This window comes from Pyrgilauda ruficollis, unplaced genomic scaffold, assembly GCF_017590135.1.
Source record: "Pyrgilauda ruficollis isolate IOZ18807 unplaced genomic scaffold, ASM1759013v1 scaffold97, whole genome shotgun sequence".
NCBI lineage: Eukaryota > Metazoa > Chordata > Aves > Passeriformes > Passeridae > Pyrgilauda > Pyrgilauda ruficollis.
In genome coordinates this window covers 938,448-951,774 of record NW_024531821.1, presented here as the reverse complement: position 1 = coordinate 951,774, position 13,327 = coordinate 938,448, and the positions used below count along the sequence as shown (strand labels likewise).

Sequence of the window (13,327 nt, the reverse complement as noted above, 5' to 3'; positions counted from 1 at the left end):
CTGAGCTCATCAGCAGTCCCAGCATGCTGGGCTGCAGCTCCTGGCATCACTCACCCTGTGCTGTACAGGGAGGCAGAAATCCCTGACCCTCCCCTGCCCCTCCCACGGGAAGGACAGTTTGGGGCTGGATTTTGGGTCAGACATGCACAGGAACAGGCACCTAATGCCCAGTTCTCTGAAGGAGAAGCATCCACTGTCTGCAGAGAGCCCCTAAAGCTGGGAGAGAAGCAAGGGCACTTCCCAACATGTAAAGAAATGATTGTTCTCCCTGATGCTGAATGGTGCTCTGGCTGCCTGCACAAAGTGTGGGTTGCCAAAGGCAGGAGAGGCCCAGCTCTGCAGGGCTGGCTGGAGCCACCAGCAGCCAGCAATGAATGGGTGCTGCCCAGGAAATGTCATTTATCCCACACAGCCCTGCCCTGGCAGCAGCACTTCAAGGAGGCAGATCTGTCACACTGAGCACCCAGCGCTGGCACCGCCTCTGGCACAACCTGCAGCTGCTCAGGGCTGCCCAAACCACAGCTCCAGCTGAAAAATCCACATTTTGTGGACTACTTCAGAGCAGAAGGGTTCAGAATCTGGATGTTCTGCAATACCTATGGAAACAGCACTGGAGGAGAAACAGCATTTTCTTCTAAAGCATCTTTACTGGATTTCATAGATTTCTGCTATTTTACCATCTCTTAAAATCAAATTCCCTCCACTCTTCCAACTTCAAACAAAGCAAACAATTCTGCAAGGATAGATATATCAGCACTGTGGAAAAATCGAAATAAAGTCAAACTTAGCTTAAACTGTTCAAAAATATTTGCAAACAAAGATCAGCTTTCCCACAGAGCAAAGCTAGTGATTAGTTAAGTTGAAGAAAAAGGACAGCAGGGTAGACAGACACCTGTCAAAAATGCAATGAAAATGCAGAAAAACATCTGAAAAACAAGTACAATAATTAAAATAGAAAAGATAATTAAAATGAGAAACAACTTACACAACTAAAAATATTCTGTCTCCATGAATACGCACTGAACCCTTGGAATAACTGAATAACTTGGGAATAATAATAACAATTGAATAACTAATAATAACTGAGTAGCTTCCCAAAAAACTAGGGAACAGAAAGCACTAGGCTGCAAAAATCTTATGGAAGGAAAAAAGAACAACTACAAATCGCTCCTATCCAGCAAAATAAACAACTGATCTTTTGAGTTCCAGGTGGAATCCTAGAGAATAAGGGCTGGAATTGATGGTGGGGTGAACACCATCATCATCATCATCACCACATGTTGAATATTCCTGAATTTTAATCCAGTTCAGTGTTCTCCAAGTTGGTTTTTGCAATTCTTTTAGACAGATATTTTACAATACAGCCAAAGTATTTTCGTTGAGTTTTGTTTTAACTGACAGAAAAGGAATTGTGTGACAGCTTCACAGAGAGATGACAGAGCACAGATTATCTCTAATATAAATAACCAAAAATTATATTCTAGGCACAGGTAGATATTGAACATGTCAATATTAGAAAACTGCAGTGATTCTGTCTTTTTCCTCATTGACAGTCCTTTACTTTGTCCTAAGTGTAGCTAGAATTTCATTGAATTGGAAGAAGAAACACTGGGAAAAATCCTAAACAAGAAAACCCTTAAAGACCCATAAAATTGCACTTAAATGCAACAGAAATACAGCCTGTCAGAAATTATTCCATTGTCTTAAACAATGGTAGGTTTCCTCTTTCCTTTAAACCCTGCCATTTTGAAATTTAAATGTAGCAATGGGAAAATTCATTTTTATTCATTTCTAAGAGAAGTCCTACATGGAACTCAGGATGCTGAAAATGTGCTTGGGTGTATCAACAACTCGTTCTCCAAGCCTCAATGAAATCTATCCAATATTAATACAGAGGCTGCACTGGGCAGAGACTTGTCAAATGCCCACACATGTAAATTCAGGAAATAAGGAAAGTTACATATGGACTCTGCTTCACTGACTTCACAGCACAGCTACAGAAACAACTCTTTTAAAACATTCTCTTCCATTTTTGAAATGTTCATTTCTGAAGGACAAACATTTCTCCCCATTTCCTTCATCAATTCTGTAAGCTCTGCAAGTGATTTTTTCTTTCTTTTAGCACAGGAATGACCAAGGCTTTTCCCCCCCACGACTTTTACATCCACACAATACTTGAATTGAGAAATGTATAATATGAAAAGATTTGAAGAAGTTTCATTGACAGATCTTCCATTGCTACTGGGAGAAAGCAAAGAAGAATGTCCTAGTGCAGTCAGGGCAAATCTGAACGGCCTGGAATCAAAATTAAAATTATCTCAACTGAAAAGCATCAGTGAGTGAGTGAATCTTGCAGGTTGCTGTCAGAAGTGATCAGAACAATTTCAAATAAAAATGCAGGCCCAGCAGTTAGCAGAGGAGAACAATGAGAGCATTGTTGAGGCTCCACGATGACAGATTTCCAAACTGAAACACTCATAAATAACCAACTTATGCAACTCCAGCGCTCAGTAAATGTCACAGCAAAAGGGTTTCATCTATTCCTGAGATGGCAAAAAGGAAAAACATCTGCAAGGGCAGGGGAATATCCTGACGGAAACCAGAAATTGTAACATAATGCCAACAATACCATCCCTGATCCCAGTGTCTGCCCCTCCGTGCCACGCAACGAAACTGAGAAACATTCAACAGGAACTCAGTGGTAAAAAGCCCCTTCAGCAGCTCCAGCTCCCAGCAAAAAAGGGAAAGAACTTGAAAATCAAATCAGCAGAGAACCTCGTGCTGGTTTTGATACATTTCACAGTAGGGGTAGTTACACACGAGCATGACTGTAGTAGGGGAAAGAGAAATTTTAACTCTGGAAGAAATGTGAGCTATGGGTAAAACCAGAGGGTTTCTACCTCTGGTTTTACCTTTCATAAAGGTTATCTTTATATCCAGGTTGCTTGGTGGCAATTATCTTTTGTGACATTAAACTCTGCATCTGTGGGATCTCCTCGTTCATTCCATGAGGCACAAGTAAAGGGGTGCAATAAAAGCAAATTTTCACTGCCCTCATTAAAATAGAAACACTAGCAGTTTTGCATTAAAATACTTTTTAATCCTTTTTTAAATTCTAAAATACATATTTTAACATTGATGATTTAAGGCTTTAACCAGCCTTCTGCAAGGATCAGATCTGTTTTCTAAGGAATTGCAACACTTCTCACCATAACATAATGAACAGCCTCATTTTGCTCCTAAGAGGGTAAACAGGTTAATTAGCCCAGTCAGTAATAAGCTAAATACTAAATAAAGCTTCTCCTGTAAGTAAAGTTGTTACAAATTAATATCTGTGGGAAATGGATTTGTAGAGAGTTTCCAGGGCTTGATAGAAGGTTTACCCAGTATGTATTTGTATGTAAACTTTGAGATAAGAAAAGCTGATTTAGAAATGCTATGGAATAGGACAGATATTGTTGAGAGAGAAATGGAGTTAGAAAAAAGTTTCCAAGGATGGCTTTGTAAATAAGATTAGATACTTTAGAGAAACAGAACTATGAAAGATGCATTGTAGTAAGATTTATGAGGAGTCATTTTAGATTATTAGTTTTAAGGCATCTATAGTATGGTGTGGTAAAAAGCTGATAGCCAAGAAATGCTTATAATGCTTGTAATGAAGAATTAGTTAACTTCTGATTGTGATGGTGTGAATTATAACATCTGTATTGTCTCAGCCTTCTCATGAGACTGAAAAAGGAATAAAGGTTTTTAAAATGCTTCTCAGTTGCCCCATCTCTGGGTCAGACAAAAGTATTGTCTCACAAATATCCATCCGAAATATTGTCTGACAAATATCCATCCTGAAGAGCTCTGGAGTCTCCCTTGCTGGTGCCAGAACAAGTTTGGCACCAGAAGAGTTCTCAGTGCTCTCCCAGGGCCCTGAGCTCTGACAGGGATATTTGACATTCCAGCACAGTTTCTGCAGGACCAGAATAAGACAGAGGAAAAATTGGCCCAGAATAAAAATAGATTGGTTTCCTGCTGCGACCATCCCAAAATTCCTGAACAATTGCCTGCAGGAAGCTTCTCTGGCACGTGGCCTGGGCAGGACAGTTCTGGGTAGGGAAAAGTTGGCTGCTTGCATGTCTGGCCTCTAGAGCTTCAAAAGCAGAGAAATGAAGGAATGACTGAGTCCAAATGAAAAGGACTCCAATCTCCAAACATGCAGATCATCAGCAGCTTCTCCTGAGTCCTCCAGCTGGGCTGGATCGCTTCAGGATGTACTGGAATTCTTCTAAAATTCCTAATTCATTAGTTTTGTGCTTTAAGAGTTACAGAGTGACAGAAGCTCAAAGAGGAGAATGCTGACAAAAGAAAACCACCATGAACACAATGCCAGCAAATTCAATTCTATCTGTGCTGAAAGTCTGAACCTCCAGTAATTCTGACATGGAGCAGGATGAAATACTAAATTACCGTATTAAAAAACAAACCCTCACACAACAAACCAACATAGAGACTACAATTAAATCATAATTGGATTTGTCATTTCAAAGCATCAGCATCAGATTTCCACATAATGCAGGGTGACATATCTTATGCTAATAAATAAAGTTAGCAAAGTAAACAAAAGCTGTGTTTCTACTGTAAGGAAATCCGTGAGCCAATGGAGCAACCTTTTCAGCACACAAGAAATTCAATCCCCAAACCACATGAAAAGTGATCTCTCTGGGAATAGCACAGCTGCTAAAATCCAAGGCACTTTTTATTAAATCATCAAGTCTGTTTATGTAAAACGGGCTCTCTTAAAATGACCTCCAAGAGGAAATGATTTGCTAAGGAAAAATTGATCCCTGCATTGAATTTATCTGCCTGGATGTACATTTTTATTGTTTTTACATGGCAGTGTTTCCTGAATTGGAGATAAGGAGAAAATAAGAGGAAAAGAGAAAGAAAAAAGCTTCATCTAACAGTTTAAATTCTCCACCATCAAGGTTTCAGCTACTGCTGAGCTTTCAGCTCTTCAACAGGGTAGATCCCACTGCTGTTATTTTTAGAAACACCCAACTTTAGAGCTTCAACTTTTGAAGAGAAAATGCACATTGAGATTCCTTCAAAACTTGTCAGATGTACCCAGATAGCCCAGAGGGAAAAAAAAAGGATCACTGTAGAAGAAGATATTGTGCAAGCTCTCCAGAAGATGCCCGTGCCCCATTACTGCTTGATGGCTCTTTGGAAGGAGGACAAGGGCAGGGAAAGGAACAGAAAGAACTTTCTGCAAGCCCTTCCTCAAGGTACAGGAGGGTGAAATAAATCCATGGCACTCCAAGCACTTCAAACCATGAGGCAAAAACCCTCTGAATCTCCCTGCTGAGAGATCCCAGGGAAAACTTCTGGAAGTTGCACTCCACAGCTAGAAAATACTTGCCAGAGGGAACTTTGGAAGGCCACAGGAGAGGGAAACAATGCAAGAGCTGCTCCAGAGAGCCAAGAAACAGCTGGGAACTCTGAGGTGACTCAGGACTGGCAGCACCAGCAGTAAAGTCAACAGTCTGCTCAATAAAGAAATGGTAAGAAGCAATTTTTCCCCTCAATTGTTCATTATTTGTCTGTTTTGTATCACAAACTAGAAATTTCGACAATTTTGCCTATTTGGAAAGACATTAAGCTGCAGAAGGCTAAAGGGATATTTATTCAATTTCAGACATCAGAAAGGATTTCTTAAATAATACCAATCTCATTCCTTCCTACAAAGCTGAAAGATAATGACAGTGTTTTTGTGATATGTATTTTTGTGATTTTTTCAGCAATGTCTTGGTCAATCTCTGCTTGGATTCTTCAGCAGATGGCAGCATTTATGTGGAGATAAAAAGAGAAGCATGCTAAAAGGTGATGCCAAAGAAATTTAGAAAAACAGCTAAAAAAAAAAGCTAAAAAGAAAGGGAAAAAGAACTTTTAGCTGAAGTGGGAACAGATTCCAAACCCTATGGAAGTCAGAGAAAATGTCAAAAAGTTCCCCAAAATTGACCTAGAAATATAAAAAAAAAAATAGAAAACACAAACACAGCCTTACCTTGGCTGAACAGGCTGTGCACTTATCAAATGCCAGGCTGACTGGAAGAACATTATCAAATCTGGATAAAAATCCTCGGATCTAGAAGACAAAAAAAAAAAAAAAAATTACATTACTATTTTAACATTTCCAAAATTCAATATGAACTGGACACATGCATTCCATAAAAAGAACATCTACCTTGTTCTAAGAGTCATTCCCAGTAAAACTTGTAATGAATTTATACTGAGCACATATTACTGCTTTTTTCTGTACAAATATTGGCACAACTGCCTGAATGCAGCATTACTTCACCAGAAATAGAGGCACAGCACCATCTGCAGTTGGCCTTTTCTGACTGCAAAGTTCCATGAAAAATAAAAAGTCACGGTGTGACAGCTTAAACATATTTTTCCCCATCTCTATAACCCATAGCCTGAATATTTAACTGTTGTGCATTCTTCAATTATGATGTTAATATGATCTTATTTGATAGGCAATTTTAAAATTCCAGACCACTATTTCTGCTAACAGAGGGAGCTCTGAAAACACTTTGTAGTATGGTTTGATCACTTCAGTTGTGAATTTTTGGAGTTTTGATCATCCTTTTTAATCTGTTTATTAAAATGAAGAGATGTCACCAGGAACAGAACTTCAGTAACTCTGCAATACAAATAATAATACCCCAAATTTTGAAATTTTAAAACTGAATTTTTGAAAAATGTTAACACATTTGAAAGTGGAGTTTGGGTTGAGGGAAGAAAAAAGTGCTGTATGGTACCAAAACAACATGAAGATTTTGTGGTAATAATAGTAAGTAATAATTAAAATCAGCCAACTCACATAATAATTGGGAGTTGGCTGATTTGAATTCTTTTCAAACTCTCAAGAGATTTATAAAGTCAACTTCATGATGCTCATATTGGCAGCTCTGGTGCAGAAGAGAAAGGTCAGAAATTGCTTTATTCACTTGATTTCTAATCCAAATTCCTGCTCCCAGCAAATTGCTGCCCAGTAGGTAGCAGGAATTTTGTGTCCATGAGTAGCACAAACACAGTGCCAGGAACACCCTGCCTGGGCTGTGTGATGGGTAAATATTATTGATATTTATTTTTTAATAAACATGGAGAGTCAGTCCTCTGGGAAATGGAATCAGCATTTTTTTAAGGAGACAACATCTGTGATGATCAGTTCCCAGCTCTTCAACAAAAGGTTTTATCACCAATGATTTACCTGGTGAGGAACAAGCCCAAGGGAAGTGGGTGGTTCATTCATTCTGTCATCACTGCTGCTGGCCACAGCATAACCACTGCCAAAAACACAACAGGGAAAATTAGAGCAAGACAACACACTCAGAATTTCCAGTCAGCTTCCAGACATTTTGCTACAGCTTCGAATGAGTCAAGGAATCTATGTGGAAAGTCTGTTTCATAGGAACGAAGACTCAGCATGATAAATATATATAAATCAGTCTGAGACTCATCTTCAACTCCTAAATCAATTATTCTCTCACAGGTTTTAAAGAGAGAAAACAAGCCTGAGGTTCAAGGTGCAGAATTTCAGAGTAATTTCTGTATCACACGCAGCATTTTAAATAAGATTTGCAACACAGGGCTTATCTTGAAGGCCTTCATGTGCCTGCCACACCTTACAACAGCTCCTCATCACAGGGAAGGGAAAAGGAAAAAGGAAAGGGGGAAAGGAGATCCAAGATTACTAATAGCAACATTTTCATCTTTTGAAAGATTCTTAATATTTTTCTGAGGTTGGATTCAGAGACAGAAGAAAAACTTAAGCCTTGATGAAGCAGTTCCCTCCAACCCTGCTCATTGCATTAATTTACAGACGTTACCCCTCACAGAATTGTCCTTCTTGAGGTGTAATTCCTCCTCCTCACTGCAGATTCTATTAGCCTGGTCTGATTTCTCAGAGAACAGCAATGGCTCACCCTTCTGGATGCTGCAGCACAGAAACCATGAGCTCCACTGCCAGGGCTCCAGCCACCATGGCCAGTCCAGGCCGGCTGACCGTGCACTGCTGGTCCAGTGTCCGATCCCTGGTGGACTACAAACACACACAGCTCTGAAGGGAAGGCAAAAGAACCCCAAAGGAACCAGCTGCCCTGTACAAAGCACCTCTAGTGCTGTGCAATTCACATATGTGGTCTTCCAAATAAAAATCTGCTATTTCTTTACCTCATGAGCATCAGCACAGCGCAGATCCCTTTAGGAAACACCATTAAAACCAAATAAAAATTTGAGTCCCAACAAAAGTGAGATATAATCACCACTTGCATAAGGTTCTACTCACATCCCCTGGTGCCACAACATCATTGCAGAAGTAGCAGCCCAGTTTGTAGCCAGGGATGTTTGAGAACAGTGAGGATCCCAGCAGATCAGAAGAAGCAGAAGCGTTGCTGAAATGTGAATCACCAGATTCTTGCTGTTTTGGTTTCTTTAGGCCATGTCTCATAACAACAAAAGTGTCAAATCCCAAGGCAGCATTGATGACCAACTGTGAACAATAAAGAGAGAACAACAGATTTCAAGTGAGCCAAAAAGGGAGGGGAAGAAAAAATCAGCCTTGAGGTTTTTATTCACTATAAATGCCAAAAAGCCCACATGCTGTAGATGGATGAGCAACCCATTAACTGCATATTTACCACCTTAGCCACAAACAACAGTTTCTGAAAGGTGCAGAATTCCAGCTGCCAAGCCCTTAGAAAAAACCAAAACCAAAATAAAAGTCTGTTTCAGAAAGTCACAAGGCCTTGTCCTTTTCTGTGCCTTTCAGGGCAATCTGATCCCTATGAATGACTCCCTCTAGCTGTTACACAAACTTGTGACAAAAAAGCAACAGCAGCTTCAAGCAATGAAATGCCATCTGTTATCCAAAGCAATTTCTGCTCAGTAAGGAAAGCAATTAATGATTACTTATGGGCTTCATCTGCATCTGCTTAGTCACATGGGGAGCAGGAGCAGCTGTGTGCACAATTCCTCTGTCCTCATTTCCCCTTTCTCTCCACTTTGTGGCAAGTGCACAGAGGAATCTGGAGCACAAATATCAACACAATGATGACTGCAGCCAGTCAAATACAAAGGAAGATGCACTGCTTCATCTGCAGCTCCTGTTGATAGAAATTCTGGTGCAGCACTTCCTCGTTTTCCATTCTTCCAGCCAGGAATTATTTAAAAGAAGAACTCTGAGGGGAGCTCTCTCAACAATTAGTCATCTTAATTAGAGAGCTTTGAGTCTCATCATCGTTCTTAGTACTTCCAATTATTTCTGCATATTCTTTTTCAGCCTTGGAGTAGTTCATTTTTCCTCAGTCCTGAAGTGGAACCCTGCTGTTGAATCTGTGCAGGGCCACAGCAATTAAAAGATTGCATCTTCTCACTGCATCTACCTGTAAAACCTGAATATGGTGTTCCACTTCCAAAATATGCTGGTATTAGCAGAAATTACTGATATTGTTAAACAATTCCCACTGCAATCAACTGTTTCTTCTCAGTTTACAGGCAGGTAAATATTTCATTCTGACTGATTGAGCCTTAATTAAAAAAATCATCTGGTTTTGATAAAGAGACAATGGAGAAGTATAAGAGAGAAATGGAAAAGTATCTTTTGGCATGGATTAACAAAAAGAAAAAACAAGCAAATTTTAACAAGTTCCAGTGCTCAGCAGGAGCAGAGATTTAACATCTGACAGGGGGATTTAGCATTTGAGGGGCTGGTTTGTCTGAGGTGCTTGTTTTGGGGAAGGACTGCAGGAGTGGCAAAGATCCCCAGGGCACTTGAATGATGGAGTGGGGACAACAACCCTTACTGCTACCCATGGACCTGGTGGTGTGCATTTCACAAAAACCATCTCTCACCATCTTCTTTATTCCCTTTTTGAGACCAAACTGTGCAATACTTGAGATCTGCAGGTGCCACACAAAATGACATTTGGAGCAGAGCTCTCATTGGGTGTTCAGCAACATAAAATACTGAGTGTTTGTTTGGACACCTCAAGATTTCCCTGCTGTGTTTCTTCAGTGAGAGAGAATTCCATCTCCTCAGACCTAAGTGATGTTATCAAGTCAACCAACTGTGATGCAGACACACTGCACCAAGAAGCAACAGAGAAATGTCACAAAAAGTTTCAAAATGTATCCTCAAAATTATACAAATGTGCAAGGAAACTGTAGATGGGCACTGCTGGCTAAGAAAACATGGGAAGGAAGTTTTGGAGATCATAAAACCACTTTATCCTGATTGAACCAGACAGGATTCACATAAAATATGCACAAAAAACTCCATATATTGCTGGAAATTCCCATCCATACCATGTGGAAGACTAGGCTGGCCCTGGCATTTCCCAGCTTCAAATTTTGAAATTTTAAAACTGAATTTTTGAAAACTGTTAACACATTTGAAAGTAGAGTTTGGGTTGAGGTGAAGAAAAAAGTGCTGTATGGTACCAAAACAACATGAAGATTTTGTGGTAATAATAGTAAGTAATAATTAAAATCAGCCAACTCACATAATAATTGGGAGTTGGCTGATTTGAATTCTTTTCAGACTCTCAAGAGATTTATAAAGTCAACTTCATGATGCTTATATTGGCAGCTCTGGTGCAGAACAGAAAGGTCAGAAATTGCTTTATTCATATCATTTCTGCCTCAAATTCCTACTCCCAGCAAATTGCTGCCCAGTAGGTAGCAGGAATTTTGTGTCCATGAGTAGCACAAACACAGTGCCAGGAACACCCTGCCTGGGCTGTGTGATGGGTAAATATTATTGATATTTATTCTTTAACAAACATGGAGAGTCAGTCCTCTGTGGAATGGAATCAGATTTTTGGTAAGGAGACAACAAGCTTTGCAAACTTGCTCTTTTTGACATTTCTGTGCTGTTTTTCAACAGCTACAACAGAAAGAAGAACCACAGGTGCAAGAAAAGCCAGGAGGATTAAGGAGGAACTGATGAATTATCAAGTTACACACCCTTACACCTGAAGCTGTGATCCAGTGAAGCCCTCAGTAAAGGGACACTGATCTCTCCACTGGCAAAGGGAAGCTCATTTCAGCTATAAAGAAAGAAGTCCATTGCTCAGGGCCAGAAACGGGGTTAGGACAAAGGGAGAATGAAAGGGAAGGCAATGAATGGGTTGGCCATTGATGAGAAAGGGAAAGGGAAAGGAAAGGAGGAAAGGAAAAAGGGAAAGGCAATGAAGGGCTTGGGGCACACCTTCCTCTTGCTGGCTGCGATGACAGCAGGCAGCCAGCGGCTCTCCCTGGTGTCCATCAGCAGGAACACCACGTCGTGGCCTTCGATGAGCTCCTCCAGCTGCGCCACGTCCTTCCGAGCCTGGGCCATGGTCACCTCCGAGAAGTTCACCGGGTGGCCTGGCATGGGGATGCTCATGTTATAACCCTCAGAGCTCTAGAGAGAGGCAGAGAGAAAATCAGCCGTTCAGAAGGTAACCTTGTGATTAAACAGGTGTAAAATTCAACACGGAGCAGGTACAAATTCAGAATGGCAGCTCTGCCCCTTGCTCCTCTCTGTGTGGCACTGCTGCACTGAGGCACTGTGCTGGGGTTTCTCAGGCTGCATTTATGCAGAACAGACTCCAAGTCTTAGCAGGCCTAGCAAATCACTACAGGAACAGAGTGGAACTGCTCCTGATCCCAGGGGTTACACACAGCACCCCAAAGCCAAGCAGCCACAGTTACACGTGATTATGATCTGTGATTAAAACTTGTGTCCTGATTCTCTTTCCAGCCCCTTCCCACATCATTTTAACAGGCTGCAGTTTGTATTTCTGCTGCTAAATCCTGCCTCAGTCACAGCCATGTGCACTATCACACACACTGCTCCTTATTTTCAGTTCCTGAGGAGGAGAACAGCCTCAGATGATTTCCCTGTAATTCCCCAGCCATGTGGGAACCTGAGACAGCAAAAAGCACCTTTTTTTGCAGATCTGGAGGCTTGCACTATGCAGAGGCTGGAGGATTTGCTCCTGTGGCAGAAACATCTCCCTCTTCCAGCCCCCTTCTTGGGCAGGACACACTGAGAGCAAATATTGAGCCAAAGAAGCATCTACACAATGCATGTACAATGCAAACAATTAATTCACTCCTCTGGAAATGTGTCAGCACAAGCTGCCAGCCATCTGCTGGGAGGGAAGGACGGATCCCTCATTGATGTTACAGAAGAACAAGCCTTGCCAAAGCCTCCCTGCTTGGCACTGCAGGAAAAATTAAGAACCAAAATGTAAAAACTGGATGCATCAAGCACAAAATTCCATGGGAAGAGAGGAAAGGAAGGTTGGTGGAATGTGCTTTTGTACAGACCAATTAATGACCAGCACAACTTATAAATCCAGGTGAGTCAAATGACCAGAAGGGTCACACATACAGAAATAACATACATAAATATATGTATTATCTCCCTGAGGATAAAAAGAACCAGGCCCATCTAGCAACTTGGAGAAATGACTGTGGGTAACAGCTGCACTAACCATACCAAAGGATCCACCTTTTGTTCCCCTCTGTACCATCACCACAGACATCAGGAAATTGCTGGGGCAGGCTTTAATTTCAGGGTCATCATCATCTCCAAAAGGCTGTGGTAGGAATACAGAATTTAATCCATGCTGTGCCTGAGTAAAGTATCCATGGATAACCCATCAAGCCTGTGCTGCACAAGAGCTGATTGATTAGATCAGCTCAACTCACATTGCTGGTGATTCAGGAGGGCAATTTTTTGTTTAATAAATTAAAATAAATAATTAACTGCACCACAAAATGGTCAATGTGGTTTGTAAATGCTAAAATCCTACCAGAATTCCAAAAAAAGCTCAACCCAGGCATTGCAGCTGTAGGAACACAGACAAGCCTGGCAGCTCCAACAATTTTATTTGAATAACTGTCCCTCAAAACTAAGACAGCAGTCACCAGCCAAAGTGTCTGAGGTGCACTTTGGCATCCCAACAATGGCAAAAAAAGCTCAAAGGGCACATTGGCATTATTTTAAGGAGGAGTAAATGTCCATACATGTCCCCAAAGAAAGATATTCCTCATTCCACAGAGTCCCAAAATCTCAGGAATCTAAGAAAAGTTTTAAAATTACTCCAAATTATCCAAAATATTTAGTTTCAATCTCATAAAATACTAGAATGACATTTAAATAGGGGGACAATATGTTGTTCCATTTGTTGGCAGTTAAAAACTGAGCTATGTCTTCTAACGTAGAAAATCAATTTAGAGAAGATTGCAAATTTGGGACCTAAAACATAATAGGAAATCT

At 40.7% G+C, this 13,327-nt stretch overlaps 1 protein-coding gene across 1 annotated transcript in view; it reads right to left on the bottom strand.

The window, feature by feature from the left end:
• The window catches only part of ATG7 (autophagy related 7), a 78,441-nt gene that overhangs the window by 54,679 nt on the left and 10,435 nt on the right, over window positions 1-13,327 (bottom strand). Inside the window, exons 13-17 of the mRNA XM_041489983.1 lie at window positions 11,267-11,461; window positions 8,345-8,548; window positions 7,983-8,098; window positions 7,268-7,343; window positions 6,056-6,136 (exon numbers count right to left, since the gene is read on the bottom strand). Of these exons, the coding sequence (XP_041345917.1) occupies window positions 6,056-6,136; window positions 7,268-7,343; window positions 7,983-8,098; window positions 8,345-8,548; window positions 11,267-11,461 (672 nt within the window). The remainder of the gene's footprint in view (window positions 1-6,055; window positions 6,137-7,267; window positions 7,344-7,982; window positions 8,099-8,344; window positions 8,549-11,266; window positions 11,462-13,327) is intronic.